Source organism: Sander vitreus, chromosome 19 (genome assembly GCF_031162955.1).
Source record: "Sander vitreus isolate 19-12246 chromosome 19, sanVit1, whole genome shotgun sequence".
Classification (NCBI taxonomy): Eukaryota; Metazoa; Chordata; class Actinopteri; order Perciformes; family Percidae; genus Sander; species Sander vitreus.
This window is the reverse complement of record NC_135873.1, coordinates 16,189,868-16,216,095: the sequence shown is the minus strand read 5'-3', so window position 1 is coordinate 16,216,095 and position 26,228 is coordinate 16,189,868. Positions and strand designations below refer to the sequence as shown.

Below are 26,228 nucleotides of genomic sequence, written 5' to 3'. Positions count from 1 at the left end.
TGGACTACAATAGAGCTGTTGGGAGTAGTTTGTGAACAGTGTTTTCTGTTGGAGATGGTAATCCCCTTTGGGGTGCACAAGAAATATATATAACACAATAAAGGTAAGGGGAAAAGCCAAAAAGCATAATATGAGCCTTCACTTCCTCCACCAAGCTCATGATGATCTTCTTGTGTTGTCTAATAGCGGAAAACTCTTCCGTCAGCATATCAAGTGACCGCTTAATATCGTCAACCTCCTCGGCTTGTGCTGGGTTCTTTTTCGGTGGCATGGTTTCTGTCACAGAACACTGTTCTGTTTTGGATCAGTAAGTTATTCGGAGGAACTCTGTTTGCGTTTCCTCTTCTTCATTCAACTTCATTCTGATTATTATTATTATTATTATTATTATGAGTTTTTATGAGTGACATAATACATTAAAATCTGTGGTAGCCCATTCACTCCTATTATAATGATAACTTGGCACCTGCTGTATACAAACTCCATTCATATTTCCCTGAGGAACTGTAAGCTCCCTACTGTGATTACATGTATGTATGTAGCTTCTATGTACCAAGTTGACCTACATTGTGTTTATATTCCTGTAACTGTAATTAGATGAAATTATAATATTTGACAGTTAGACCCAGTACCAGTGACTTCCAAGTCCTGATACTGCAGAGTTCAGTTCCCAGATTGTACCAGCAGAGGGCACGATACACCAGTAAATAACATCCCCAGAAAGTACTGTATGGGAGAATAATAATCATGCAAAAATAATGATCAAATATCAAGTAACAAGCAAAATAAAAGTTAGAATGACACTAAAAAAACAAAAAGCTAAATACAAAATGCTACAAACTGTATGCTGTCCATCCAACCAATCAAAACGTGTTACATGTGTAACATTTACACCAAACAAAACCTTGAATCCCTGTAGCTGTAGAGACGAATACAGTCTATGGATACAGCCTGTCAGTACCCGTCAAATGCCCGCGAAGACTAAACTAAATTTGACATGACACCGGAAGTGTTCTGTTGTTTTTTTGGGGTGCTAAGCTAGCTTTGACGACGATAGGTCATTGAGCTGCTGCGTATTAGGTATTACTACCGTAGCCATTTGTACATTGCCGCCACGTGTATGGCCGACGAATACTCACATCCAACGTTATTAATTTGTTCCCCGTTTAATCATTTTTGGACCATTTTAATATCACACGTGCTTGGATTTACCGTGGGAACATCATGGAAATACAGTGACAAGACCAACATTTTCAAAGGTGAGTCTGTCCGCGCTAACGTTAACACACGACAGTGTTGATTTACACAGGCGACGCTGTGTTTTACCCTGAAATGTTATTTCCATCATCTTCTAAGAAAGCGCTAATTCACTGTCGACTGGGTGACGAGACTGTAGTTTCATCCTCTTTCTCCAGTAACGTTAAACTACAAATGTGGATGTCAGAGTGAGTGTAAAGTACTTCACCATAAACGACAGTGGTTTTAATACTAGAATGAATAGGCTACTTAATGGTTTCATTTACTATTATTTCTTTATGGTCTTTGCTGTTCTGCTTCTTCGCAGAACGAGAAGTGTATCGTAAACGTAGTCATGTTTTTTTGTTGTTGTTGTGTGTGGTATACGTGCAGTTTAGTGTCCCAAATTCCCCATACATTGTCCTTAATTATGAACCTGCTAAACCACCTGTTTAACAAGTGTTAGGGTTAGGGCAACCTGTCTCGAATAAGACCCTCATCATTTGGGGAAATATTTTGGGACACTAAACTGCACGTGTGTGTATGTATGTGTGTGTATGTGTGTGTGTGTGTATATATATATATATATATATATATATGTGTATATGTGTGTGGTTATTCATATTCAGCCATGGTGTCAGTCTGTGTTGTGTCTGTGCTAGTCATTACGTTCCCACTTACAGTGTAGTAGCCTACACTATTGAGACAGTTAACTAGGAAACCTGCCTACAGGGCTCCTTCCATCTGATAAGCACTAGCCGGTATGACTCAGTCTGGTTTATTGTAAAGACCAGTTATCTCCTGTGACTCATTAGTGGAAGTGAAGCCTTCCAGGGTTTGACTGCCACCTTTTTGAAGTGTTAACCGGTATGGCGAGGAATTAAGCAGCAAATAGCCACAGGTCTCATGGATTTGTATTTACATTTTTGACAATGTCTACTTAATGAACAGTAGCTGGATTTCCCATGCCTTTCACAAGTCCCATACTTTAATTTGGAAATGTTTGTTTTTAGGTCTGATTCTCAAGTTATACCATTTAAAGGTGCACTATGAGTTCCTGCATGGTTTCAGCACGGTTTCATTTTTGTCTCAAATGGTAGGCATCTCTCCTTGATCCGCTAGCTGCCTGCCCCCTGAACACACTGTGAAAAAGCCCGGTCTCGGGAGACAACACAGGGGTCGTAAACGCGTCAAACAAATACTAGGGGCACAGGCTGTGCACCAGAATACAACAAACCACGTTTCAGCCAATCACCGACAATATGGGAGGGGGTGGGGGTTAGTGCGCATGCACATAATGGTGAGGGGGGAGACAGTGAGTAGAGTTGGTTGAGTAGCGTGAGTTGTATCTGAGAGTAGCTGCTGGATAGCTGGTTTGTTGTATTTTGGTGCACAGCCTGTGCCCCTAGTTTTTGTCTGACGCGTTTACGACCCCTGTGTTGTCTCCCGAGACCGGGCTTTTTCACAGTGTGTTCAGTGGGCAGGCAGCTATTGGATCAAGGAAGGATGCCTACGATTTGAGACAAAAATGAAATCGCTCTGAAACCATGCAGGAACTCACAGTGCACCTTTTTTAAGAGATTAGATCTGCTTGAACTCACCTGTCAACTGCCAAACACCTGCCTGGGTGTGTTTGTGTGTGTGTAGACATAGAGGATAATGTAGTGTGTATAATAGTTTTCTGCAGTCTGCATGTTGTTCTGTTGCATTTTAATATTGGGAGTTTTGTACACTATCAGCAGAAATGCCCAGGAAAGTAAATACTTTTCAAGAGTGTGATTTGTGCCTCTGCAAAGAAATAGCTGAGCATGTGGTTGTGTGTTACTCAATTACTATAAGTGAGCGTTTATAGGAAAATATAAATTAGAGTCGACTGAGCAATATTGAATTTACAGTAAGTAGTTAGCTGTCAGGAGATGAATGACGTTTTTTGTTTTTTTTCCCTGAATGAAAAAGAGACAAGTGTTTTGGTGTTGCTAGGACTAGGGTTGGGTATCAAGAACCGATTCCTACTTGGAATCGTTTAAAAAAATTACGATTCCATTGGAATCGTTTCTTTATTCGAATCGTTTAGAGGATTTGGTTTCACGTTCCTCTTATTTGTGAAAATAGGCATGTGACCCGTTTCAACGCCACCCCTCAAAGAATCGGAATCGAGAATCGACAAGAACCAGAATCGAAAGGAAGAACTGGAATCAGAATCCTTAAAATCTAAACTATGCCCAACCCTAGCTAGGACCAGAGCATATTTTTTTCATATTTGTTTTCGGCTGCTGCTTATCCTCCACACTTTATCATCTCCCGCCTAATTGCCTATCTAGGAACCCTCAAGCTAAACAGCCAGTGTTTGCAAAGAAGCATTCTCACGCCTACTGAATATGCTTAAAACCCTTTTAAACCATCATTTTAATTTAGGAGTGATTGTCACCGCAGTAACGTTTCTGTGTGTGAACATCACAGAGCTGCTGGACCACTTATCAAGTCCGCCCTATACATGTTGCTGCTGAAAGAGTGGGTGGAAAGACATGGGACATGAAAAAAAAGATGGAGAACAGGACTAGGATGTTAAAGCCCCCCTCCACGGTTTTGCTAATTGTTACCTCACTTGTTATAGCTCTGTTGCAGGGGGGAAGTTTCTCTGTGCTCACCTGATTTTATAGCCTGGCTCCGCCCTCCTACGTACTTCCGCCCATTCATTTTCCTTCAGTACGTCATCAGGGTTTGCGGTATATTTGCGGGTTTTCTCTCCGGCCAATCGGTGAACAGAGGGAGTGGCTGAGAACGATGACGTTGAGGTCGCGCGCTAGTTTGAGTTGTAGTTCCGTAACGGCGGCGGAGAAAGATGCGAGCGAAGCCACTCGGTCCGTTGTGGCAACGCAGCAGAATATCCAGAAGTTAAAGCCCGAGCAAGAACAATCTGTGCTGAGTTGTGTTGGTGGCCATGATGTTGTGGCCCTCCTCCCCCACGCGGTTCGGGAACAGTTTGATTTTCCAGCTCGCTCCGTGAGTGGTGATGGAGTTGGCTAAGGCTAACGCTAGCGATGCTAAGCCGACGTCACGGCCAAACGTTAGCGATTGGTTATGGCAGACCCAGAGTGGCTCTGGGTAGATCCAATAGTTTTAAACTTCAACAGAGTACCAGAGTCTGGTAGGACCAGGCTACTTATTTTATGACCTCACCAAAGACCTGCACACTGCTGATAATAATGTTTTTATATCCAAAAGATAGCATTTATCTGCTTTATGCAGATCGCTTACTTAATCTCAAGATAGTCTCGCATTGCCAGACCTTCCTCCACAGTGCTGCAGAGGAAGGTCTGGCTAGTCCACACAGCATTCCGGGATGTAAAAAAAACGTGCTCTGGTTTATTGGCATTTCTTTAAACCAATCACAATTGTCATGGGCTGCAAAATAGCCTCGGGAAGGAACTTGTTTTGGTGGAACATGTGTACGTTCAAAAGTAGTTTTAGTCGTGCGAGAGAAAACTCAGATTGGACAGATAGTCTAGCTAGCTGTCTGGATTTACCCTGCAGAGATCTGAGGAGCAGTTAACCATAGTCCTCAGAAATCCACGTGTATAGCATAGGTACACTGGACACAGTGCATGTATTTCAGGCCTGTTTGTGTGTAATGTGCGTCATTTTCCCTCGGGGATTAACAAAGTAATCATCTTCAGTTACAAAAACAGTTGGGAGAATGACGTGGTTTAATTGGGTTTTGAAAGAATGGATACTTCTGGTAATACACGTCATACTTTAAGTATCGCATATCCGGCTCTTAGTGAGATTATACCAGTTGAAATTCCTGTTTTAAGCCATGGACGTTTGCCATGTTTCTCTTGTTATGAACACACAGAGTCCAGACCACTTCCTATCAGTTAGGACATATGCAAAGTGTTTTTGTCCACAACACAGACTATTTTTAGTCAGAGAAACAGAGCAATATTAGAAGAGTTTTGACGCAGCAGGCAGTCAGTTATAATTCAATTCTAGCTAAGCACTGTAACTGTCTGTGACCGTCTTGAGTCTTATCCCCTACCATCCTCTCTATGATCTTGTATGTGTTTGATCAAATCAAACGCAGCCATACATTTGTTTTTTTTTTATCACGTGAAGGTCCACATTGCTTTGTCCATGATTTACTAGCTAGCTCTAATTAGTTCTGCTCAGCTGCCTGACATTGTTTTCTTGACTTTTGACCGAGATGGCAGGCTTTGAAAATATTGTCCAGTCCTCACTCACCGAGATGCAGACGGGCTGTGCGTGCAACCAATCATGTCACCTGGAAGAAAACGGGCTTTTTATTTGAACTTGTGATCATAACATTGTGTGCACGCCCTGTGGTGCATGGAAAATGAAGGACATGTAAAGGATGTTGACTCAACTGTATAATTTCACAGCCTGTTTTTTAATGCCCTCTCAGAAGGGAGCAGCTGCCTTGGGTTACCAATGTCTGTGTGTCACACCTCCCTGCTTTTGTCTGTAGGCGGAGGAGGGGTCGAATGACAAGTTTGAGGAAGTATACCACACGCTGACAACCAAATGGAAACCAAAAACGTGCAGAGACAGTGGGGAAACAAAGAATTGGCCAAGCCCCATCCTCCAACAGTTAGTTGCAAAACACAATGTTTGAAGTTGTGTAACATTTGTTGAGTGTCGAGCTGTATTTAAGAAACGAGTGCAGACTCCCAAAGTAGGAGAAATGTGAGTGTGTGTGTGTGTGTGTTAGCCTTGTCCTCTCAATAAGTCAAAACAAGCGACGAGCTAACCCTAACCCAAGCGCGGTCATCCTGTCGACTGCCAGTAGCAAGACTGTGAGTGGGGAAAATAGCTTTGCCAGTGAGAAGGTCAGTACTTTTTCAGTCCTGGTGTGTACATAAGGACTGGACTCTCAGATTATTGAATAGTATGCACATTAAGGAGGGACAGAGTTTGTTTACAGCCTCAGAGGTGCTGGTTTTCAGTGCCAAAACCTCCAATGGAAAGTTTTTGAAACTGTCCTTACTCAGTCATGTCATTTGATTGGGCCTATACAAGTCTGCTGCTAATTCCCAGTGGCTCAGTTAAACATTAAAACTGCAAACTGTTTTGAGATTTGAGTTCCTCATTTGACTAATTGAAACCAAAGTGTGTCCAAACAACTGCATTGCTTTCACCTTTCTTGTTGACCAAAGGCTCTGTTTCCGTCACCTTAACTCGAGGTGAGCTAAACATGCCACAGCCTGGCTGGGCGCGAGTTTGGGCTTTGAGGGAAGTGTGAAAACGCAAATTGTAATTGGAAATAAAATGTTGATGAATTGCCCAGCCCTACTCAATGGCGGAATGTAACTAAGTACATTTACTCAAGTGCTTACTCAAGTACAAATTGGAGGTACTTGTACTTCTTTTCAGGCCACTTTCAGCTTCTACTTCACTACATTTCAGTTGTACTTTATACTCCACTACATTAATCTGACAGCTTTAGTTACTAGTTACTTTACTATTCAAGGTTTTAAAACACAAAACGCATGTATTTTATAAAATAGAATGTTTTATTATAAATGAAACTAGCCAACAATATAACGGCCTACAAGTTCAGCTGAAATGATTAGACCATTAAACACTTAGTTGATAGAACAGTTTGGATCGTTTCCAGTTTTTAAAATGTGAGTGTTTTTCTGCATTGACTTCTTACTTGTACTACTTCAAGTACATTTTCCTGATGATACTAACACACTTTAACTTAAGTAACATTTTCAATGCAGGACTTTTAACTGTATGGTATTAGTACTTTTACTTAATCCGAATACTTCATCCAGCACTGGCCCTTACATTGGCCCAGGTTAATGCAACGTGACTCCGTAATTCCCCGACACATCCCACCTCTGGACTGAAGCATTTCTCTGGACACGGTTTTTAGACAGCCTCTAACCAGCTTCTCCCAGCCTCTTGCCAGAATACAAATGCATTCCTGCATCTCTATGACACTTGTTCTCTCCTGTTGCCCTTGCAGTTTCACCAGAACTTCCTACATCAGGATGAAGGGACGGATAGATGCTCCTCAGGACCGGTGAGTTAGAATTAGATGGGAACTCTCACTTGCCACTGTTTGCTCTCGACTATGAATCGGAGATGTTTTTCTCACGACCACAGTTTCTGTGTGGCTTTTAAAAGGGAATTGTTGCTGACCAGACAATGATGTGACAATTTAAATACTATGGGCAAAGACACTTGCGTCGGGCTTCACGCTGCGCTGCGCCGGGTGCAAGATAGGGCCCATTGTGTTTTCTCTTGTCTGCGACAGAATAAAGTCCACCCCATTGATCACCAGTTGAATGCTTTTTAATGCGATGCAGCAGCAGTAGGACTGCTGCATCACAGTTTGCATTAACAGCAACTTAATACAACCCCTTTAGAGCTGGAGGAGAGGGAACAGTGAGGCTGATATATAATATAATGGGATCAAATGGGTAATGCTGGTTTACACGCTGCATCGTTTCACATGCACGATAATCTCTTTTGTATGCGAAGGCAATAAATTCAGCTCGGGAAAATTACAGACTGTTTACTTGTTAAATGGCCCGTGCTGCAGCTGTGTACTTTAAACCCTTTTTCAAGTATCACCGTTTTCCTCCATCTGCAGGGGCTGCCTGGTGGGGATCTGTTTCTTCTTTCTGGGCCTGGGAACGTTGCTACCATGGAACTTCTTCATGACTGCCTCATTGGTAAAAACATGGCAATTACTTAATCCCTCTAAAGCCTTATTTGGGACTAGTATTACCAGGGGACCTCATGTGATTTAGAAGTCACCCACCCATGTATGTTGTTTATGTGGCGCATTTGCACAGGTTAGGCAAAGTCTGTATTTCACTCAAATGTACTGACAATATACCCCACATGACTTTCATTTATACATGTCAACGCAGCCAACACAACCCCAAATCACAGAGATGTCGATTCACACGGGCCTATTATTATCACGTGACCTCTGTGTTTGGCGAAATGCGGCAGGTCCTTTGCAGTAACTTGTAAAGTAAAAATTCCCCGGAAATGACCTACCATATTTCGCTGACCACCGAGGTCCTGTGATAATATTAGTCCCGTGTGACTCAACATCTCTGTGATTTGGAATTTCCCCAGATGATACAAATCCTGTGTGAACAGGGCTAAAGACAGTTGAACTGACACATAATCTTGGCTGACATTACTGTCTTTAAGAGGTTGTAGCGGGTGAAGGTATTGGTACCAACCATGTCATGCTTGTTTGTGGGGAAGGGGGCTTAATAACTCACCCTAAAGATATCTGAATGAAAATGGGTTCTGTGGGTACCCACGAGTTTCCTCTGTACAGACAATTTAATGATAATCCCATGCAGTTTTTTTCATGCAGTACAAACATGTTATTTTCGCTTATTATCAAAATGGTGTGTGTGAGTAACTCTGCATACTGGTCTTGGAATTGCATAAATTAGGTATGACTGGACATTTTAAGGTTGTGACCTACCAACCAGACGACCGACCCTTGGCAGAAAAGGCAGTTGGACTGACTCTAGTTACGCTCATCCCGCTCCTCGTTTCCGGGTTAGCACTCCACCAATCAGATTGGTCATTTGAGTCCGACTGCCGGCAGTGCCCGCCTTCCGATTCAAGATGTCAAATCGGCCAAAATGAAGGACGACGGCCCCTTGGACGGACGACGGCACGGAACACACCGAACGGACTCGAGTCACTGACCTCGCCAGACTGTCCGACGGCCGATCATCGGCTTGGTGTGTCTCGGGCTTTAGACTTGTGGATGCAATAAACCCGATTCTATGCATGTGTGATGATGATGTTAATCCCCATAGTAGCTATTTCATTGTAGTGAGACCATATCTGAAACTTGACCTCACTGTATAAAATGACTTGTTGTGGCATGGGGTACTTTCCATAAAATCATCTCTCAATGCAAATCAAACCAGCTATCAGGCTAACTGAAATAAAACCATGCCTCTGTACCTGCTGTCAAGTGTAGTCTTAACTAGCGTCACGTGCAGCGATGCTTCTGTTGCCTGTAACGGCCGTTTCTGAACATCAGAGAGAACCCAAGTTTCCTAGGTACAATAAGGTGGCTTCTGAGCAGTTTCCAGAACAAAAGTGCTCGCCATCCGATCACTGAAAAATGCAATTCTTGCGGAAATCGCCAAAAGGTTTTTGATAACAAATCACAGCACGAATTTTTCTATGGTGTTCCTCAAGGTCTTGGTGTCTTAATGTGATATTTTGGGGGGATGTTTGACCATTTCTACCAATTCTTTGTGTAACAAATGCTATCAACCCACAAATTGCTGCAACAACTTACGAGCGTAATAGAGCATGTAAGTGGCATATACTTCCATCATATTGTTTTCATCTTTTATACACGCTAAACTTTCATCATTTGAATAGGCCTAACCAAAACAACGCAGTCAATCCTATGACTTTGGGTAACCATATGGATTGTTTCACTGGATTGTTTGGGTTTCTAACAACTACGAACGAAGGAAATGTCTCTGGCTCTGCTAAATGCTTCACCATGTCCACCAGCTAGATGCTAAAAATGTCTCTCTGCTGTTTGGTTGCAGCCATGTAGTGTACAGTGGGTTCATCACAACTTTTTCACTGAAATTGTTTGCCTACTGTGTTTGGAGAAATAAAGTTGCAGGATGTCAAACCAAAACAATAAGCTGACAGGTGCTAAAACATCTTTCACATAACACTCTGTCATCACCCATTTTTGATAAAAAGAAATGATTATCAGGGCTCGACATTAAGGCTTGTCTGCTTGTCCGGGACAAGTGGATTTTTTTTTTTTTTTTTTAAAGTTAAAACTCAAACAAAATAAAATGCCATGTTACTTCACGTCATGTGCCACTCATTACGTCTATGTTACCGATTTGAAATGAATACATTATTTCCCCACAATCCGGTGCAGCGGGTCAGTGGACCGCTAACGTTAGACCCAGCCCGTTGTTCAGCTCATTCTCTGTAAGTGATGCAGCATGAAAGCACGGCGAGCCAGCCGATGTTAGTTGGCTAACATTAGCTTATTAACTCCACCTTAACGTTACTTCCTCGCCACATCATTCACAGAAAACGAGCCGAATACAGTTGTCACTCGTGGCGATAGCAATGTGCTTTGTGTGGATGAAGCATGAAGTTAATTTGACTCATTTAGCGACCGGCTCTCTGCCTCGTAGCGTTACTACTCCGCTGCTCGTTTGTCCGTCAAATATTGTAAAACCTCAGCTCTGCGACTTGCCGGATTAAATATCGGCTAATAATCAACTGTAAAGTAGCTACACCTTTTAATGGATCCCTTGGTAAATCAGCCTCTGCCGGGTAGAAAGTGAAATTATTAAAAAATAATTAAAAAATATAAAGTTAACACCAACATTTAGTGGCAAAATCCATTGTTATGTATACAAAATTATTTTACCTCTGGTCAAAATATTGACTTAGTATCTCAATATATTGACTTAGTAACTCAGAATATTGATTAGGAATCTGAAAGTAATGAGAAACTTTAAAATATTGACTTAGAATCTCAATATATTAACTTCTGCACACTGGCGTGCAAAGTATTAGCTTGTATTACGGAGTCTGGAGATCCTTTTTTTTCTTGTTGAAGCGGAAATCTATTCTTGGGACACGTTTGTTTCTACTGTTTCAACTGAATTGTATTAATGCTGATAGTGTTTGGATGCTTTCAACAGTTTGTTCTAATTCTGCATTAGCAAAACACATTTTTTTTTATAAAATGATAAATCTTTACCCGGAAAAGTGACTTTTGTGCATGGACAAGTGAAACGTAAATGTACTTGTCCAAAGGACAAGTGCCTCAAAAAGTTAATGTCAAGCCCTGATTAGTGTAGCTTTAAAATGATGAAGGATTTAACTATTCCTGTACTCGTTTAAAAAAAACAAACAGGGGAATGACTTGACTTATGACTAGAGGATTCTGGGAGTTATTTTGAGTTCACCATGAATGTGTGATACCGCTCGGCCCAATTGGGGGACAAACAAACAATGTAAACGTTGTAAATTTTAAAAGAATGGAGCGTTAAGGTGACGCTGAAAACACTTACTTTCCATTGTTAGACGATATAGTATATGTTTGCATGTAAAGATAAACAGTACTATAGATGTGCAGGACAATTCAACAGTGGTAATCCAACATCTTTTTTCTTCTTCTGGGTTTGCAGTATTTCCAAGGTCGCCTAAACACAACAGAGTGGAGCAACGGCACCAAGGTGGTCCGCAAGGAGTACTACTTCAACAACTGGATGACCCTGCTGTCCCAGCTGCCCCTGCTGGTGTTCACCCTGCTCAACTCCTTCCTCTACCAGAGGTCAGTGACAGGGTTAGACGTTAATTCGCTGTCAGAGGATGTTCATATCTGTACTGGGCAACGTGCCAAAGCTGTCTAGAAGAAATTAAGACGCAGAAGGATGTCAATTTTTTCCCAAAAGTAATTAATCTAATTAGATACACTAACAGTGGATGAATGGTTGCTGATAATGGGCAATTTAGATATTGCATTAAAGATCAGCCACTTCTTTCTACAACAATCAAGAACCCTTTTGCAATTATGTAAGCACATAAGGGGGCATAAGTCAGTACACCCCTATGTTAAATTCCCATAGAGACAGGCAGATTTTTATTTTTAAAGGCCAGTTATTTCATGGATCCAGGATACTATGCATCCTGATAAAGTTCCCTTGGCCTTTGGAATTAAAATAGCCCCCCCCCCACATCATCACATCCCCTTCACCATACCTAGAGATTGGCATGGGGTACTTTCCATAAAATCATCTCTCAATGCAAATCAAACCAGCTATTAGGCTAACTGAAATAAAACCATGCCACTGTACCTGCTGTCAAGTGTAGTCTTAACTAGCGTCACGTGCAGCGATGCTTCTGTTGCCTGTAACGGCAGTTTCTGAACATCAGAGAGAAGCTCAGGCATTTAAGTGACACCGAAATGAGGCACCGAAATCCGCGTTGCTATCCGGTCCGGTAGATACCGGTCGTTTTGGCACCAGTGCATATTAGCACCGGTTTTCAGTACTCGACCCTAATGATTAGTTGTGAATCATAAACTTGAGGTATTTGCCATTACAAAGTCGCATATATGACCGTGTCTCGTGCCAAAATACTCCACCGTGGTGTATTTCGCATTCAGTTTGATGTAGATGATTAAATGACAATGATGTTTCTGGTTTCAGGATATCGGTGGTGATGCGCATCGCAGGCAGCCTGGTTTTTATCCTGCTGCTCTTCATCTTCACAGCAGTGCTGGTCAAAGTGCCCATGGAGGAAGAACGCTTCTTCTCTATCACCATGGCTACTATCTGGTTTATCAACTGTAAGTGTGTGTGTGTGTGTGTGTGTGTTTACAGGCCTTGCTGACACAGTAGAGCCTGCAGGATTGTAAAAGACAATACTCACCCTTTCCAGCTTCCTCTGGAAGACACACATCCAGACTGAGGAACAGTTTTTACCCCACAGCCAACTGAACTCCCCCAATCCCTCTCCCTCCCCCCTCCACCACCACAATCATTTGAACAATGTGAATAACTGCATATGGACTTTATCCAATCTTACAGCACTTTATCTTATCATATTTTTACCTCTTTTAACAGCTATTTTTGTGTCATAATGTGTGAGTATGAGAATGTGTGAATGGGAGCACTTTTTCTTTTATGAGAGACAGGAACCTTTCTTTGTATGTGAACATGCAATGGCAATAAAGGCATTCATTCATTCATGTGTGTAAAAGCCTGACTGAAAGAGAGGCTAAGAGTAGTGTGTACGTGTGTAAATTTGAGTGAAATCGTGTTAAATGGTGCTTTGTCTCGGCAGCGTTTGGCGCCGTGCTGCAGGGCAGTCTGTTTGGCCTGGTGGGTCTGCTGCCTCAGAAGTACAGCACCGTCTTCATGAGCGGCCAGGGCCTCGCCGGGACTTTCGCTGCTATCGCCATGCTGCTCGCCATAGCCAGTGAGCCACCCACATACACACAAACGTGCCGGGCGCCTAATCCCCAGTTGCCTAGTAACAAAGGACATTCAAAGTGGATGTGGAGCCAGTCAAATCAGCACGACGCCACACAACAACACCACTCCTCCGCTCATGTTCCGAATAGTGTTTTCATTTATCGGATATGTCTCCCTCCCAGAATTCCTAATTATGAACTTCTGTTTGTCACCCAGGTGATGCAGACTCTGAGACGGCAGCGTTGGGTTACTTCATCACGCCATGTGTGGGGACGCTGGTCACACTCTTCAGCTACCTGCTGCTGCCCCGCCTAGTCAGTCAGCTCCCAGCTCTGCATGACTACATTACCCACAATCCATTTAAACCCACCTAAACTGGGCTATCATCTCTTTGGTGGCCACTGACCATTAGTATATACAAATCAGGATATTTAAGATGGCGTATTAATTTGGAAAATGTTGTGAATCCTCACTGGTGAAATGGGAGACCTCTTGGTTGCATTCGGGGATGCCAAATTGTAAAACTTTCTTTAATTACATTAGTTATATGTATTAGCCAAAAGCATAATTTGATGTTTTTATTTGTTGACTTGTATTTCAGCTGAAAGGCCTAATTTGTGTTGTCTGGTGTTTCCATGCAGGAGTTTGCCCAGTATTATCTGAACAAAGGCAGCAAGTATGAGGCGGACACCACAGACGAGTTGCTGAAAGGTGGGATTTTTGCTTCAGCAAACTCCTTTTCACACCCTCGGAATTGATGTTATTTGTCTCCCAAGTTGGCACCACAGGGACACCCTTCGTCATCTGTTCAAATTTTGAAGTGCAAGCTCTTGTACAATTGAGATCATCAAACATTTGTCTGACAGTGAGAGAACATCTGTTTGCTTTTCCACTGAGTCTGGTTGAATTAACTCAGTTTGGTGGAACATTATCTTGTTAAGTGAGTTTACCCTCTATTAATCCAATTAGAGTCCTGGCAGTGCCCAGACAAAGACGAGCCTGTTAGACTCAGAAGCCCCTTTCACACAGCCTGTTCAAACCAGGATTGTTGCGCCTTTAAGCCAACTCGCTGTCTGTGTGAAAGCTACGAAGACGGAATGAGTGGACAGAGTTGTTGCATTTTTAAGCCGACCTGACGTCTGTGTGTAAAGGAGTATGATGAGCGAGTCGACCCACAGGCAGCTCAAGAAGTGACAAAGCTGCAATCCACGTCGCCAAAGTTATTTATAACTCACAGAAACATTGTGTGCAATAGTCCACCTTCTCTTCCACTCGCTCGCTCCCTCTCTCAAACACACAACTCTCTGCCTTTCTCTAGTCAATCAATCAATCATTCAAAATGTATTTATATAGTGCTTTACAGCAACCAGCAGGTATCCAAATTGCTTTACATAAGGTATCAAGTATAAAACAACATATACAATAAAAAGAATGAAACATGTAACACAGTAAAATCAGAAAAGGTTACAAAGAAACAGAGTGAAATTGTCACACCACTACTACGTATTAAAAGCCTAAAGTCTAAACAAATAGGTTTTGAGGTTGGACCTAAAAAGAGCTACATCCGTAATAGTGTAATAATAACTTGTTCCAGAGTCTCGGGGCAGCAACTGCAAAAGCCTGATCACCCCACTGTTTATACCTTGACCTTGGGACTTCTAAAACCAGCTGATTTGAAGACACGGGGCCAGGCCATTTAAGGCCTTGAAAACAAACGCACAGGGAACCAATGTAGGGTGTTGAGAACAGGAGTGATGTGTGCACGTCTAGATGTATTTGTTAAAAAGCGAGCAGCAGCATTTTGAACAAGTTGAAGGTGTGAGATGGAGGTCTGATTCAGACCATCATAAAGAGCATTACAGTAATCCAACCTTGAACTAATAAAGGCATGAATAGCCTTTTCTAGATCGTGCCTGTTCAGGAAATGCTTGTCAAATGTCATGCTGCAATCAAAAGTAACCCCCCACATTTTTGACAGCTGACCTAGTGTATGATGCCAGAGCTCCCAAACTCAAAGCTGGACCATTTTGCGTGCCTGAAGTACTGAAAATAATACACTCAGTTTTATCTTCGTTCAAATTAAGAAGGTTTTGTGAAAGCCACAACTTAATATCATTAATACAACTAAGCAGGGAGTTTAGTGCGACACTGTCATTTGCTTTCATAGGCAAATACATTTGCAAATCATCTGCATAACAATGAAATGACAGGTTGTGCTTGCCTATAATATCTCCTAAAGGCAACACATATAAAGAAAACAGAATGGGGCCAAGAATGGAACCCTGGGGTACCCCACAAGAGAGAGGAGCAGCTGACGAGGAGAGGTCACCAATCATGACAGAAAAGTGCAGAGCCTCGGATGCCTACACAATGATCAAGGCGAGAGAGGACTGCATGGTCCACTGTGTCAAAAGCCGCTGTGAGGTCCAAAAGCACTGAAACAGTAGGATTCCTCAATAGTGCATACTCAGTGCTGTGACGTGATCTAAAACCAGATTGAAACTTTTTTCTGTTGTAAAAAGGCTTGTACCTGTATGAAAGCAACTTTTTCCAAAAACCTTTGAAAGAAAAGGCAGATGACTGGTCTAAAATTGTAGGGTCAAGATTATGCTTCTTAAGTAGGGACCTGACAATTGTGGGTCAGGTCGGGTTTGCAGGGTTGATTAACAGTGTGGATCGGCATACACACACTAGACGCTAACGTGGTATTGAACATATTTGTATTTGCTCCCGGAATGCCAGCATGCTATGTGAAATTACACACTGGGGCGGCATTATGCTGTCTTTGCTTGGTTTCTGTGTGGGGGAGTCTGGTCTGAACCAGTTCTGACTATCAGGGAATAGCAACTTGTGGCGTTCCAAGGTCAAGGAGCACTAACACATCATCTACATTGAAACATTTGTGCTGAAGGCAGAAACTGTGAGAGGTTTAAGCTATGACACAACAAATCGGTAATTCACCGTTAACAAAACAACAAGTTAGTAATTTACCATATCAATACTCAACTCAAATATCTCACTAAATCAGTTGTCATATTTAAAATATTTCCTTCGAGCACATGTTGAACAATGACCTGTTTCATATGGAAATGGAACAGTGGAATAATTTGATTATATTCAATTGCAGAGAGAAGCACAGTGGAGAACGGCAAGCTGAATGGCCATGCTAACGGCACAGTGACCAGCCAACCAACCAAGGACGGCAGTGCAGCTGGGGCTGAGGGGGACCCCGTTCCAGACGGGCCGGAGCACGCCTTCCTGTCAGTGGAGCAGGTGGAGAAGGGACAAGCTAAGGCCTCGGTCTTAGAGGTCTTCAAAAAGGTGAACCCAGTGGTTTGACAGTTACTTAGATAATTCCATTTACATGAGAAAAAAATTTATCGACTTATTGGGGCTTATTCACCGTAACCCCCAGAGTTAGATAAGTCCATACATACCCTTCTCATCTCCGTGTGTGTTGTAACTCTGTCTGACGCACCCACCGCTAGCCTAGCCTAGCTTAGCACAGATCCTGGAGGTAACCGGCTCCATCTAGCCTACTGCTCCCAATAAGTGACAAAATAACGCCAACATTTTCCTATTTACATGGTGTGATTTGTATAGTCACAGTGTGTACAAATAACAAGGTCACATGAGACACAGCCATCTTCTAACCATATACAAACTAGGAACTATCTCTCAGAAGGCGAAGCACTGCTACTTGGGCGGAGTGATTAGCACAACACCTGAAAAGCACCGTTGTTACTCTCTGCTCCTCACAGGTGCTGCAAGCAATATTCTCATATATTCTCCAGGATCTGTGCTAAGCTAGGCTAGTGGTGGGTGCGTCAGACATAGTTACGACACGCACGGAGATGAGAAGGTTATGTATGGACTTATCTAACTCTGGGGGAGACGGTAAATAAGTCCCAATAAGTCAGCGTGTTCCTTTAAAGCCCATATAGATAAAGATTCGCTACGAGACGAGTTGACTCTTGCAACATGCTGGTCTGCAACGTTCTAAAACCTGCCAGTTCACACCAATGCCACGAGTTTATCCTCTATAGCAACGACTCTTGAAAATGTCCAAAAACAGATTAACACTTAATAATTAATTAATATTCTTGCATTGCATAAGCGGTACAAGGCATTTGCCAAATGGCACAACGCCATTGTAATCATATCGATAGACATTTTTTAATGCAGGATTAAGAATGGATTACAAAGGAAGTCTGGAGCCAGGCCCAGATGGATGGAGTCCCTTTTGTTCTAAAACCAGCCTCTGGAGACCTGACCAGCTGAGTCGCAGCGACGCCATCAGCTGGCTTGAGTCGAGCTGAGACGGGGCCGGTTCAGACCGCCGCAACTTTTCCCTGCAACGTTCTATAACGGTTTCATCTAGTCGCGAATCTTTGGTCTGAACTGGGCTTCAGTTGTGATTTACTCTTAGCACTTCAGTCCCATTAGATGTATAAAATAGTTTTGTTTTTATTTTTTTTCTAGATCTGGGTGATGGCGTTCTGCGTGACGTTTGTGTTCACAGTCACTCTGTCCGTCTTTCCTGCCGTCACTGCAGATGTCAAGACCTCATTCCCAGGGAAATGGGGTATGAGCTTGCCTCAGTTCCAGTTCATGATTAGCTCACTGCTGCATTCAACACACACTTAATTGGATGTTTACCGCATGTCTCTCGATCCCCTCGTGATTGTCCTGTTTCTCTTGCCGTCCATTCCCTCTTCAGAGCGCTTCTTCATCTCAGTGTGCTGCTTCTTGATTTTCAACATCAACGACTGGTTCGGTCGGACCGTCACCACCTTGATATGTTGGGTGAGTAGGCTGATGAGATCACTTCAAGATACATTTACTCTTCATATATCTATATTATATTATTTATATTATTGTCCCTGCCGAGACCCACGTGGTATTACGGCAATTGTTTGCTTCATTTAAGTTACCCTTTAGTGTAATAATCCAACCAACTAAACTATACATGCCCAAGGGCGCCCAGATAGCTCAGTTGGTAGAGCAGGTGCCCATATATAGAGGTTTACTCCTCGACGCAGCGGGCCCGGGTTCAACTCCAACCTGCGGCCCTTTGCTGCATGTCATTCCCCCCCTCTCTCTCCCCTTTCATGTCTTCAGCTGTCCTGTCAAATAAAGGCCTAAAAATGCCCCAAAAATATATTTAAAAAAAACTATACATGCCCAATAGCTCTTTTCTGGGTGATGGAATGATTATATAGGGTATTTTACACTGTTCCTTAAGGTCTCCTAACATTGGTTCGGCTGAAAATTACCCGAATGCTATTTTATTAGGCCCTTAACTACCCTGTGAATATGGCTCTATTTGGAACAAGAGCTTTTCTTCCAAATATGGTATGCTCATGAATATTTAGATGAGCTGCTCGCTGGTTTGAGCGAACCCCATAGAAACACATTGGAGACGAGACAGCAGGTCTCATATTTCAGACACTGCAAAGGTATACATTGTTTGTCGGGCTATTTCGTTATTAAATTCACTTCTGAGACTTTTTTAAGCGAGAAATCAACTATATAAATCTCAAATATGGACCGTTTTACGAAAATGTATGTATGTAAAATATTCGCCTATCTCTCTCCTACTTTTTTTTTTATATCCTACTGTTCCAAATCCATCCTCACAGGTGCTGCAAGCAATATTCTCATATATTCTCCAGGATCTGTGCTAAGCTAGGCTAGTGGTGGGTCGCGTCAGACATGGTCTACGACACGCTTGCGGAGATGAGAAGGTTATGTATGGACTTATCTAACTCTGGGGAGACGGTAAATAAGTCCCAATAAGTCAGCGTGTTCCTTTAAAGCCCATATAGATAAAGATTCGCTACGAGGCGAGTTGACTCTTGCAACATGCTGGTCTGCAACGTTCTAAAACCCGCCAGTTCACACCAATGCCACGAGTTTATCCTCTATAGCAACGACTCTTGAAAATGTCCAAAAACAGATTAACACTTAATAATTAATTAATATTCTTGCATTGCATAAGCGGTACAAGGCATTTGCCAAATGGCACAACGCCATTGTAATCATATCGATAGACATTTTTTAATGCAGGATTAAGAATGGATTACAAAGGAAGTCTGGAGCCAGGCCCAGATGGATGGAGTCCCTTTTGTTCTAAAACCAGCCTCTGGAGACCTGACCAGCTGAGTCGCAGCGACGCCATCAGCTGGCTTGAGTCGAGCTGAGACGGGGCCGGTTCAGACCGCCGCAACTTTTCCCTGCAACGTTCTATAACGGTTTCATCTAGTCGCGAATCTTTGGTCTGAACTGGGCTTCAGTTGTGATTTACTCTTAAAAAAAAAAGCACTTCAGTCCCATTAGATGTATAAAATAGTTTTGTTTTATTTTTTCTAGATCTGGGTGATGGCGTTCTGCGTGACGTTTGTGTTCACAGTCACTCTGTCCGTCTTTCCTGCCGTCACTGCAGATGTCAAGACCTCATTCCCAGGGAAATGGGGTATGAGCTTGCCTCAGTTCCAGTTCATGATTAGCTCACTGCTGCATTCAACACACACTTAATTGGATGTTTACCGCATGTCTCTCGATCCCCTCGTGATTGTCCTGTTTCTCTTGCCGTCCATTCCCTCTTCAGAGCGCTTCTTCATCTCAGTGTGCTGCTTCTTGATTTTCAACATCAACGACTGGTTCGGTCGGACCGTCACCACCTTGATATGTTGGGTGAGTAGGCTGATGAGATCACTTCAAGATACATTTACTCTTCATATATCTATATTATATTATTTATATTATTGTCCCTGCCGAGACCCACGTGGTATTACGGCGGTGTTTGCTTCATTTAAGTTACCCTTTAGTGTAATAATCCAACCAACTAAACTATACATGCCCAAGGGCGCCCAGATAGCTCAGTTGGTAGAGCAGGTGCCCATATATAGAGGTTTACTCCTCGACGCAGCGGGCCCGGGTTCAACTCCAACCTGCGGCCCTTTGCTGCATGTCATTCCCCCCCCTCTCTCCCCTTTCATGTCTTCAGCTGTCCTGTCAAATAAAGGCCTAAAAATGCCCCAAAAATATATTTAAAAAAAACTATACATGCCCAATAGCTCTTTTCTGGGTGATGGAATGATTATATAGGGTATTTTACACTGTTCCTTAAGGTCTCTAACATTGGTTCGGCTGAAAATTACCCGAATGCTATTTTATTAGGCCCTTAACTACCCTGTGAATATGGCTCTATTTGGAACAAGAGCTTTTCTTCCAAATATGGTATGCTCATGAATATTTAGATGAGCTGCTCGCTGGTTTGAGCGAACCCCATAGAAACACATTGGAGACGAGACAGCAGGTCTCATATTTCAGACACTGCAAAGGTATACATTGTTTGTCGGGCTATTTCGTTATTAAATTCACTTCTGAGACTTTTTTAAGCGAGAAATCAACTATATAAATCTCAAATATGGACCGTTTTACGAAAATGTATGTATGTAAAATATTCGCCTATCTCTCTCTCCTACTTTATATCCCTACCTGTTCCAAATCCACTTCTTACTCTCCCTCTTTCTGCCTGATGCCATTACATCTGTTCATACAGTGTATCTTTCCGGTCTCCTTCTGCAGCCCCGTAAAGAGTCTCGTCTGTTCCCGGCGCTAGTCGTCTCCAGGGTGGTGTTCATCCCTCTGCTGATGCTCTGCAACGTCCAGAGTCGCTCCTTCCTCCCCGTCTACTTCAACCACGACGCTGCTTTCTCTGTCATCATGGCTCTCTTCTCTGTGTCCAGTGGCTACTTCGTCTGCCTTTCCATGTCCTACGCACCACAGTGAGTCCAAACGCTCAATGCTGAACAGATGTGACCACAACAAAACAATATCACTCTATAATCTGTCACATTTTACATCTAGGTTTGCATCCAACTGCAGGATACACAAAACGCACTGTTGTCGTCATATGTATTGTTATGTTAGGCTGTTTCAACTCATCATATTGTGTTCGAGGATGCTCCAACAACAGAGGTTTTAAATATATTTAGCTATGTAGTATAGTGTATAATTCACTGCACGCCTAGGTGCGTAGAATAATGAAATCCACAGACACTTTAAGAACTGGGTTTCCGTTGTAGGTCTTAAATAATTTGAAACAGGTCTTAATTTTCCTACGTCCATGTAACTCGACCTCTAATGCTCTTTCTTTTTTAATTCCATGGTGTTGTAGTTCTTTCTGTAGCTAGTCCAAATATAATTTTGCTGTATTACGACTACAAATGAGACCAACATGCAACTTATATAGCAGCCAATCAGCTTTCGTGTTCTTGGCGCGAATCTCTCTCTGATTGTACCACAGACATGAAACGGATTTTATTCTTCAGCTATGGCGAGGTGCAAGTTTAGTGATACTTGACTTGATTCAAACTGAATTTAGGGCTCAGTTGATGTGGTGGTGGTGGTGTAATGGTGTGGGGGATGCGATCCTATCAATATGGGCCAACATCTCTAAAGAATGCTTCCAGCATCTTGTTGAATCAGTGCCACAAAGAATTAAGGCAGTTCTGAAGGCGTAAGGGGGTCAAACACGGTATTAGTATGGTGCTCCTAATAGTCCTTTAGGTGAGTGTATAGTCTGGCACACGATGCATAACTCGTAGCATCACACTCAGAAAAGTTCTTGGTAAGACCTTTCAGGTTAAGTGTTTGTAGGTTATGAATAAAAAAATGCTTCCTGTCATTTCAGGCACAGATCCAGATCATTGTGCTATTACTCCCTGACCTATTTAAAACTGATCATTTTTATTTTTTTGTTGGTGCATTTTTAGCACTAACCTCAGTTACACATACATTAAGTTCCCCCGTGACTGCTTCACAATAAAAGCCAACCCGTTTTGCCAGTTGAATGCTTTATATGTGAAGCAGCAGAAGGAAAGGTTGGGGGAACATTTGCTGTAGCTTAATACAGTTCTGATACAGCTGTGGGACAGTCCATAAAAACAAGCAGTTTTAATCCTGTGTGGGAATGGCGCACTCCGCCACTAACAATGAAAACTACTCTACGGAAAGGTAATTACATTATCAGGGTTTTTCCCAAGCCGTTTTAAGGATTAGGTGCAGCACCCGAGCTGTTTTGGGCAGCACCTAAGACAAATTAAAGGAGAATTCCGGCCAATTTTTACGTTAATCTTGATCGCTATAGCTACGCGAGTAGAATTTGTTTTCGACAGAAAAAACCCTGACCTGAATCAGTGCAGGTAACACGGAGAAGCTGCAGCTACGTACTACAAGCGTCCCCTGAGCTAAAACGGCAGTGGTCGGGGCAAGTTTTAGAGTGCCTTTGTGCCTCTTAACAGACACAAAATGCAATTAATATGTCTGTGCCACATGGACAGGGACCTTACGTGTCAACAAGATGCGTTTTCAACTCAGACATTGTTTAAATTCACCTACCCTGGTCCTTGTATCGATCCTGCCGGTAGCTAGCTTGCCCTGCTAGCTGATAGCCGTTAGTTGCCGTCCAGTGAGTGTATTCAGACAAGCTTCTGTAATCGGAGCGGTGGTGGTGTGGATATGTCCTCCAGAGGACAGGCCATGTCACGTCTTGAAGTGTATTCCCCCCCTAAAATAAACAGTAGTGCGGTAGTAGCTGTTAGCTGCTAGCTGCCCTCCGGTGAGTGTGTACAGCCAGATAGCCGTTAGCTGCCGTCCGGTGAGTGTATTCAGCCAGGCTTTTGTGATAATCATCCCCCCCCCCCCCCCACTCTGTCCTCAGGTTGGTGGAGCCGAAGGATGCAGAGACTGCCGGAGCCCTGATGACTTTCTTCCTAGCCCTGGGTCTGTCCATGGGAGCCGCCCTGTCCTTCCCTCTCCGAGCTCTGGTCTAGTTTACACACATACAGCACGGCATAGACACTGTGGAGGATTTCCACTTTTTTTTGTCTTTTCTTTCTTTTTTTTCCTCCTTCGGTCTGCTGTGCCCCTTCTGGATGACCTTCTGTCCTGGCTGACGAGGTTCCCCTTTTTGAAAGTAGGAATAAGGGAAATAGTGTTTTTTGTTACTGCTGCTAACCTGAACACACAGTTTCATCTCTCTCTTAGGATTGATTTTGTTGGAGTTTTTTAGTGTGTCTACATTTTTAGATTTATGTATGTTTAATTTCAGTTTGTTTTAAGTAAGTAGTTTTAGGACATAATCCTGTATGTTTTCATTTGATTGATGTCTTGAATATTGACTTTTTTTGTTAGATTGATTACATTAGGGATTTTTCTTCCTGCGATTTAGTATTTTCTAATGAAATGCCACAGAAGTAGAACAAACGGAACATTCTTTTTAATATTGTACTGTAAAAATGGGAAGTTATTGTATGTAATGAGCAAATGACCGTCTAGACACATTCGACCCAAAACGACCACAAAGGGTTTCATTTGTTTCTCCACCTCCCAGTGCAGTAATACTGCAGCATCAGTTTCTCTCTCTCTCTCCTGCCATCTACTGGTCCAAAGACTCGAGTCCTTCAGGGCTTCATTCCTTTGCTGAAAAAGCTCAACGCTAATCATACGAGACTGTTGTGCTGATTATGAGGTCATAGGATCCTGCTGACTGACAGGAAACGGAGGTCAGAGTTCAGGTTAATGGGTTATATGAGCATGACCACATAATTCTACTGGCAGACATGACCCCCGGGCTGCCAACTGATGATGCAACTCTTGGCTACAAGAAGCCGGTTTTCTTTCGGTCTCCTGACAGCTATAAGCTGTTTTTTTTTTAAGTTTGTTTTGTTTTTAACTAAATGCATCAATGTAGTGATGCTGCTGTTGCTGTAAGCCATTAAAAAACCAAGCTAATCTTGTGAAAAATGGAATAGGAGTTAATGATATTCTTCAGTTTTGCATTGTACATATTGTATTGTGTTGGCCATATGTCAAATAGGACTGAAATTATTTTAGACATTGTTACCAATGTGCCATGCTCCAATGACGTACATTGTTTCAAACCTATACTTTGTTGGCATTGTTTTTCTCATTGTAGTGAGACATGTATATGAATTGACGTATTGCTTCAGACTGATAGCATTGAGAGATTATTTAGTTTATCGACATAAAAAAAAAAAATAAATAAATAAAAAAAAATAAATCAACATTTTTTTTAGTTAATGTCAACGCAGCATCAGCAATGGCCATATTGAAGCGATTGAACACCGGGATACTTATGTGTATTTCCATGTCATAGTTTTAAGATTAGGAAACCAATGCGGGTCAGAAGAATTTAAACAGTTTTTGTTTACATCAAATGTTCTTTGTATTTCTAAACTTCTTGTCTAAAGAATGTGGGTTTGGGTAATTATCAGTGTACAGTACAAAGTTGCAGGTTATAACGGTATGTAACAGTCATAATCAGCCTAAATAACGATGAATTTTGATTTGAAAATCAATATATGTGCAGTTCACTTGTGCTCCATACAATACCTGAAAGCCACACAGGATCATGTCTCTTGATTCATGCCTATGCATGTGCATAATGTATCTTTCTAGAGTTGACTGAATAAATGGATGGTTTCAACTTGCTGTGTTGGTTGGAAATGGTCATTATAGAACTGGAGTGGCCTCACTTTAGCACTGACTCCAACTAGCACTGACTCGATTTACCCTTTCTCCCGGCCTGCTCCCGATTGTAATTTGTCCCGCTAACCTCCAGATTTCATACTGATATGACTCAAATGGGTGTTTTACAGTTTTGTGATATGTCCAGACCAAGACTGTATATTACTTCATATTAACAGTCTATGGTCCAGACTGTAGGATATGTCGTACTACCTGGCAACCCCAACGACCCCGCGTGGCGTGCCGTGCGTCCTTCCTCACGTGCGAGTCGTAGTTATAGAGAATCTCTGACTGGACTGAAAAATGATTAAACGGCTCCTGAAAAGAAGTCTGCGTCAAAATGTCTGTCTGAAAAGAATGTCGGTCAGACTTTAGGTAGTATACGGCGGGAAACTGACGTTAGCAAACATGCTAATTGTAGCAAACATAGCTACCTCTGTAGACCACCGACTGTAAAATGATATTTTACATTTACAGTCATTGCTTTGCTGTAGACTAGCTAGCCTAGATGCACATGAGGGGAAACTGCAAACAACGGCTCGTTCCTTAGGTGTGTCGGAGGCCGATAAAGTCACAAAGGGAGAGGTAACAAAGTTTATGTGTACATGTATGTAAATTTTACATGTTGGACATTTTATATTGCTATGGGTTTAACGGTCATTAATCGCCATTCAGCTTACATTGTTGTTCATTTGTGGTGTAGGTAACTTAACGTTAGTGTACGTTGCGACTTGCGAGTAGGCCATTTCAAATGATAGACCAGAAAAATATCCCCCTACTGTTCTGTGTCCCAGTAGCATAGCTGGTCTCCCGATCTGATATTTAGATTTTTTAATTAAATAAATACATATGTTTGACAGGGAAGCTGTTTACAAACAGGAATATATAAATTAATTAAAAAAAAATATATATGTGTATATATATATGTGTGTGTGTATATATATATATGTGTGTGTGTATATATATATATATGTGTGTATATATATATATATATATATATATATGTATATATAATGTTAGGGCTGTCAATTTTGAAATGCAAAATAGAATTTTAATCGTGATAAAATGAGATTAATCACGATTAAAAAAAATGTATCGTTTGACAGCATATATATATATATATATATATATAAATAACTGAATCATTTTTATCAAATAGACATAAGGGGCTCGAGCACCTGCCTTTTTCTTCCCTTTTTTCTGGATGCATATTTTTTATATATGCATCCAGAAAAAAGGCCACTTTCTCTCGAGGAAGAAAAAGGCCAGGTGCTCGAGCCCCTTATGTCTATTTGATGAAAATGATTCAGTTATTTCTCATCCAGCTACTAAGGTTCTCTGAACACAGAGGAGTAATATGTTGAACTTGGATGAAGTTCTCTTGAGCAGTGCAATAAAGTGGAAATCACGGTCACCTCTCCTATGAGTGGCTGAGGGCCG

At 42.1% G+C, this 26,228-nt stretch overlaps 1 protein-coding gene and 1 long non-coding RNA gene across 3 annotated transcripts; one reads left to right on the top strand and one right to left on the bottom strand.

Moving 5' to 3' along the window:
* Positions 1-940: 940 nt before the first annotated feature.
* On the top strand, positions 941-24,747 carry LOC144534015 (equilibrative nucleoside transporter 2). 2 transcript variants are annotated; one of them, XM_078275626.1, is made up of 13 exons: positions 6,056-6,083; positions 7,229-7,285; positions 7,859-7,940; positions 11,439-11,584; positions 12,462-12,601; positions 13,099-13,233; positions 13,446-13,543; positions 13,871-13,940; positions 16,357-16,550; positions 17,712-17,814; positions 17,950-18,035; positions 20,823-21,022; positions 22,960-24,747. In XM_078275626.1, exons 2-13 carry the CDS (start codon positions 7,254-7,256, stop codon positions 23,069-23,071), a joined length of 1,398 nt encoding a protein of 465 aa, XP_078131752.1. In that variant the 5' UTR covers positions 6,056-6,083; positions 7,229-7,253; the 3' UTR covers positions 23,072-24,747. The 2 variants fall into 2 exon arrangements, with proteins under 2 accessions (XP_078131751.1, XP_078131752.1); XM_078275625.1 differs by lacking the exons at positions 6,056-6,083; positions 20,823-21,022; positions 22,960-24,747 and adding an exon at positions 941-1,259 and having other exon boundaries at positions 17,950-18,173.
* LOC144534016 (uncharacterized) lies at positions 20,720-22,915 on the bottom strand. Its single transcript, XR_013503501.1, has 2 exons — positions 22,638-22,915; positions 20,720-21,042 (listed from the first exon to the last, which is right to left on the bottom strand). It is a non-coding gene; the product is annotated as an uncharacterized LOC144534016 (long non-coding RNA).
* Positions 24,748-26,228: the final 1,481 nt, after the last annotated feature.

Coding starts and splice junctions, on each gene's coding strand:
- LOC144534015 (XM_078275626.1), top strand. CDS start 7,254: ATGAAGGGACGGATAGATGCTCCTCAGGACCG. Junction 11,585..12,461: donor AACTCCTTCCTCTACCAGAG/GTCAGTGACAGG, acceptor TTCTGGTTTCAG/GATATCGGTGGTGATGCGCA. Junction 13,234..13,445: donor CATGCTGCTCGCCATAGCCA/GTGAGCCACCCA, acceptor TTTGTCACCCAG/GTGATGCAGACTCTGAGACG.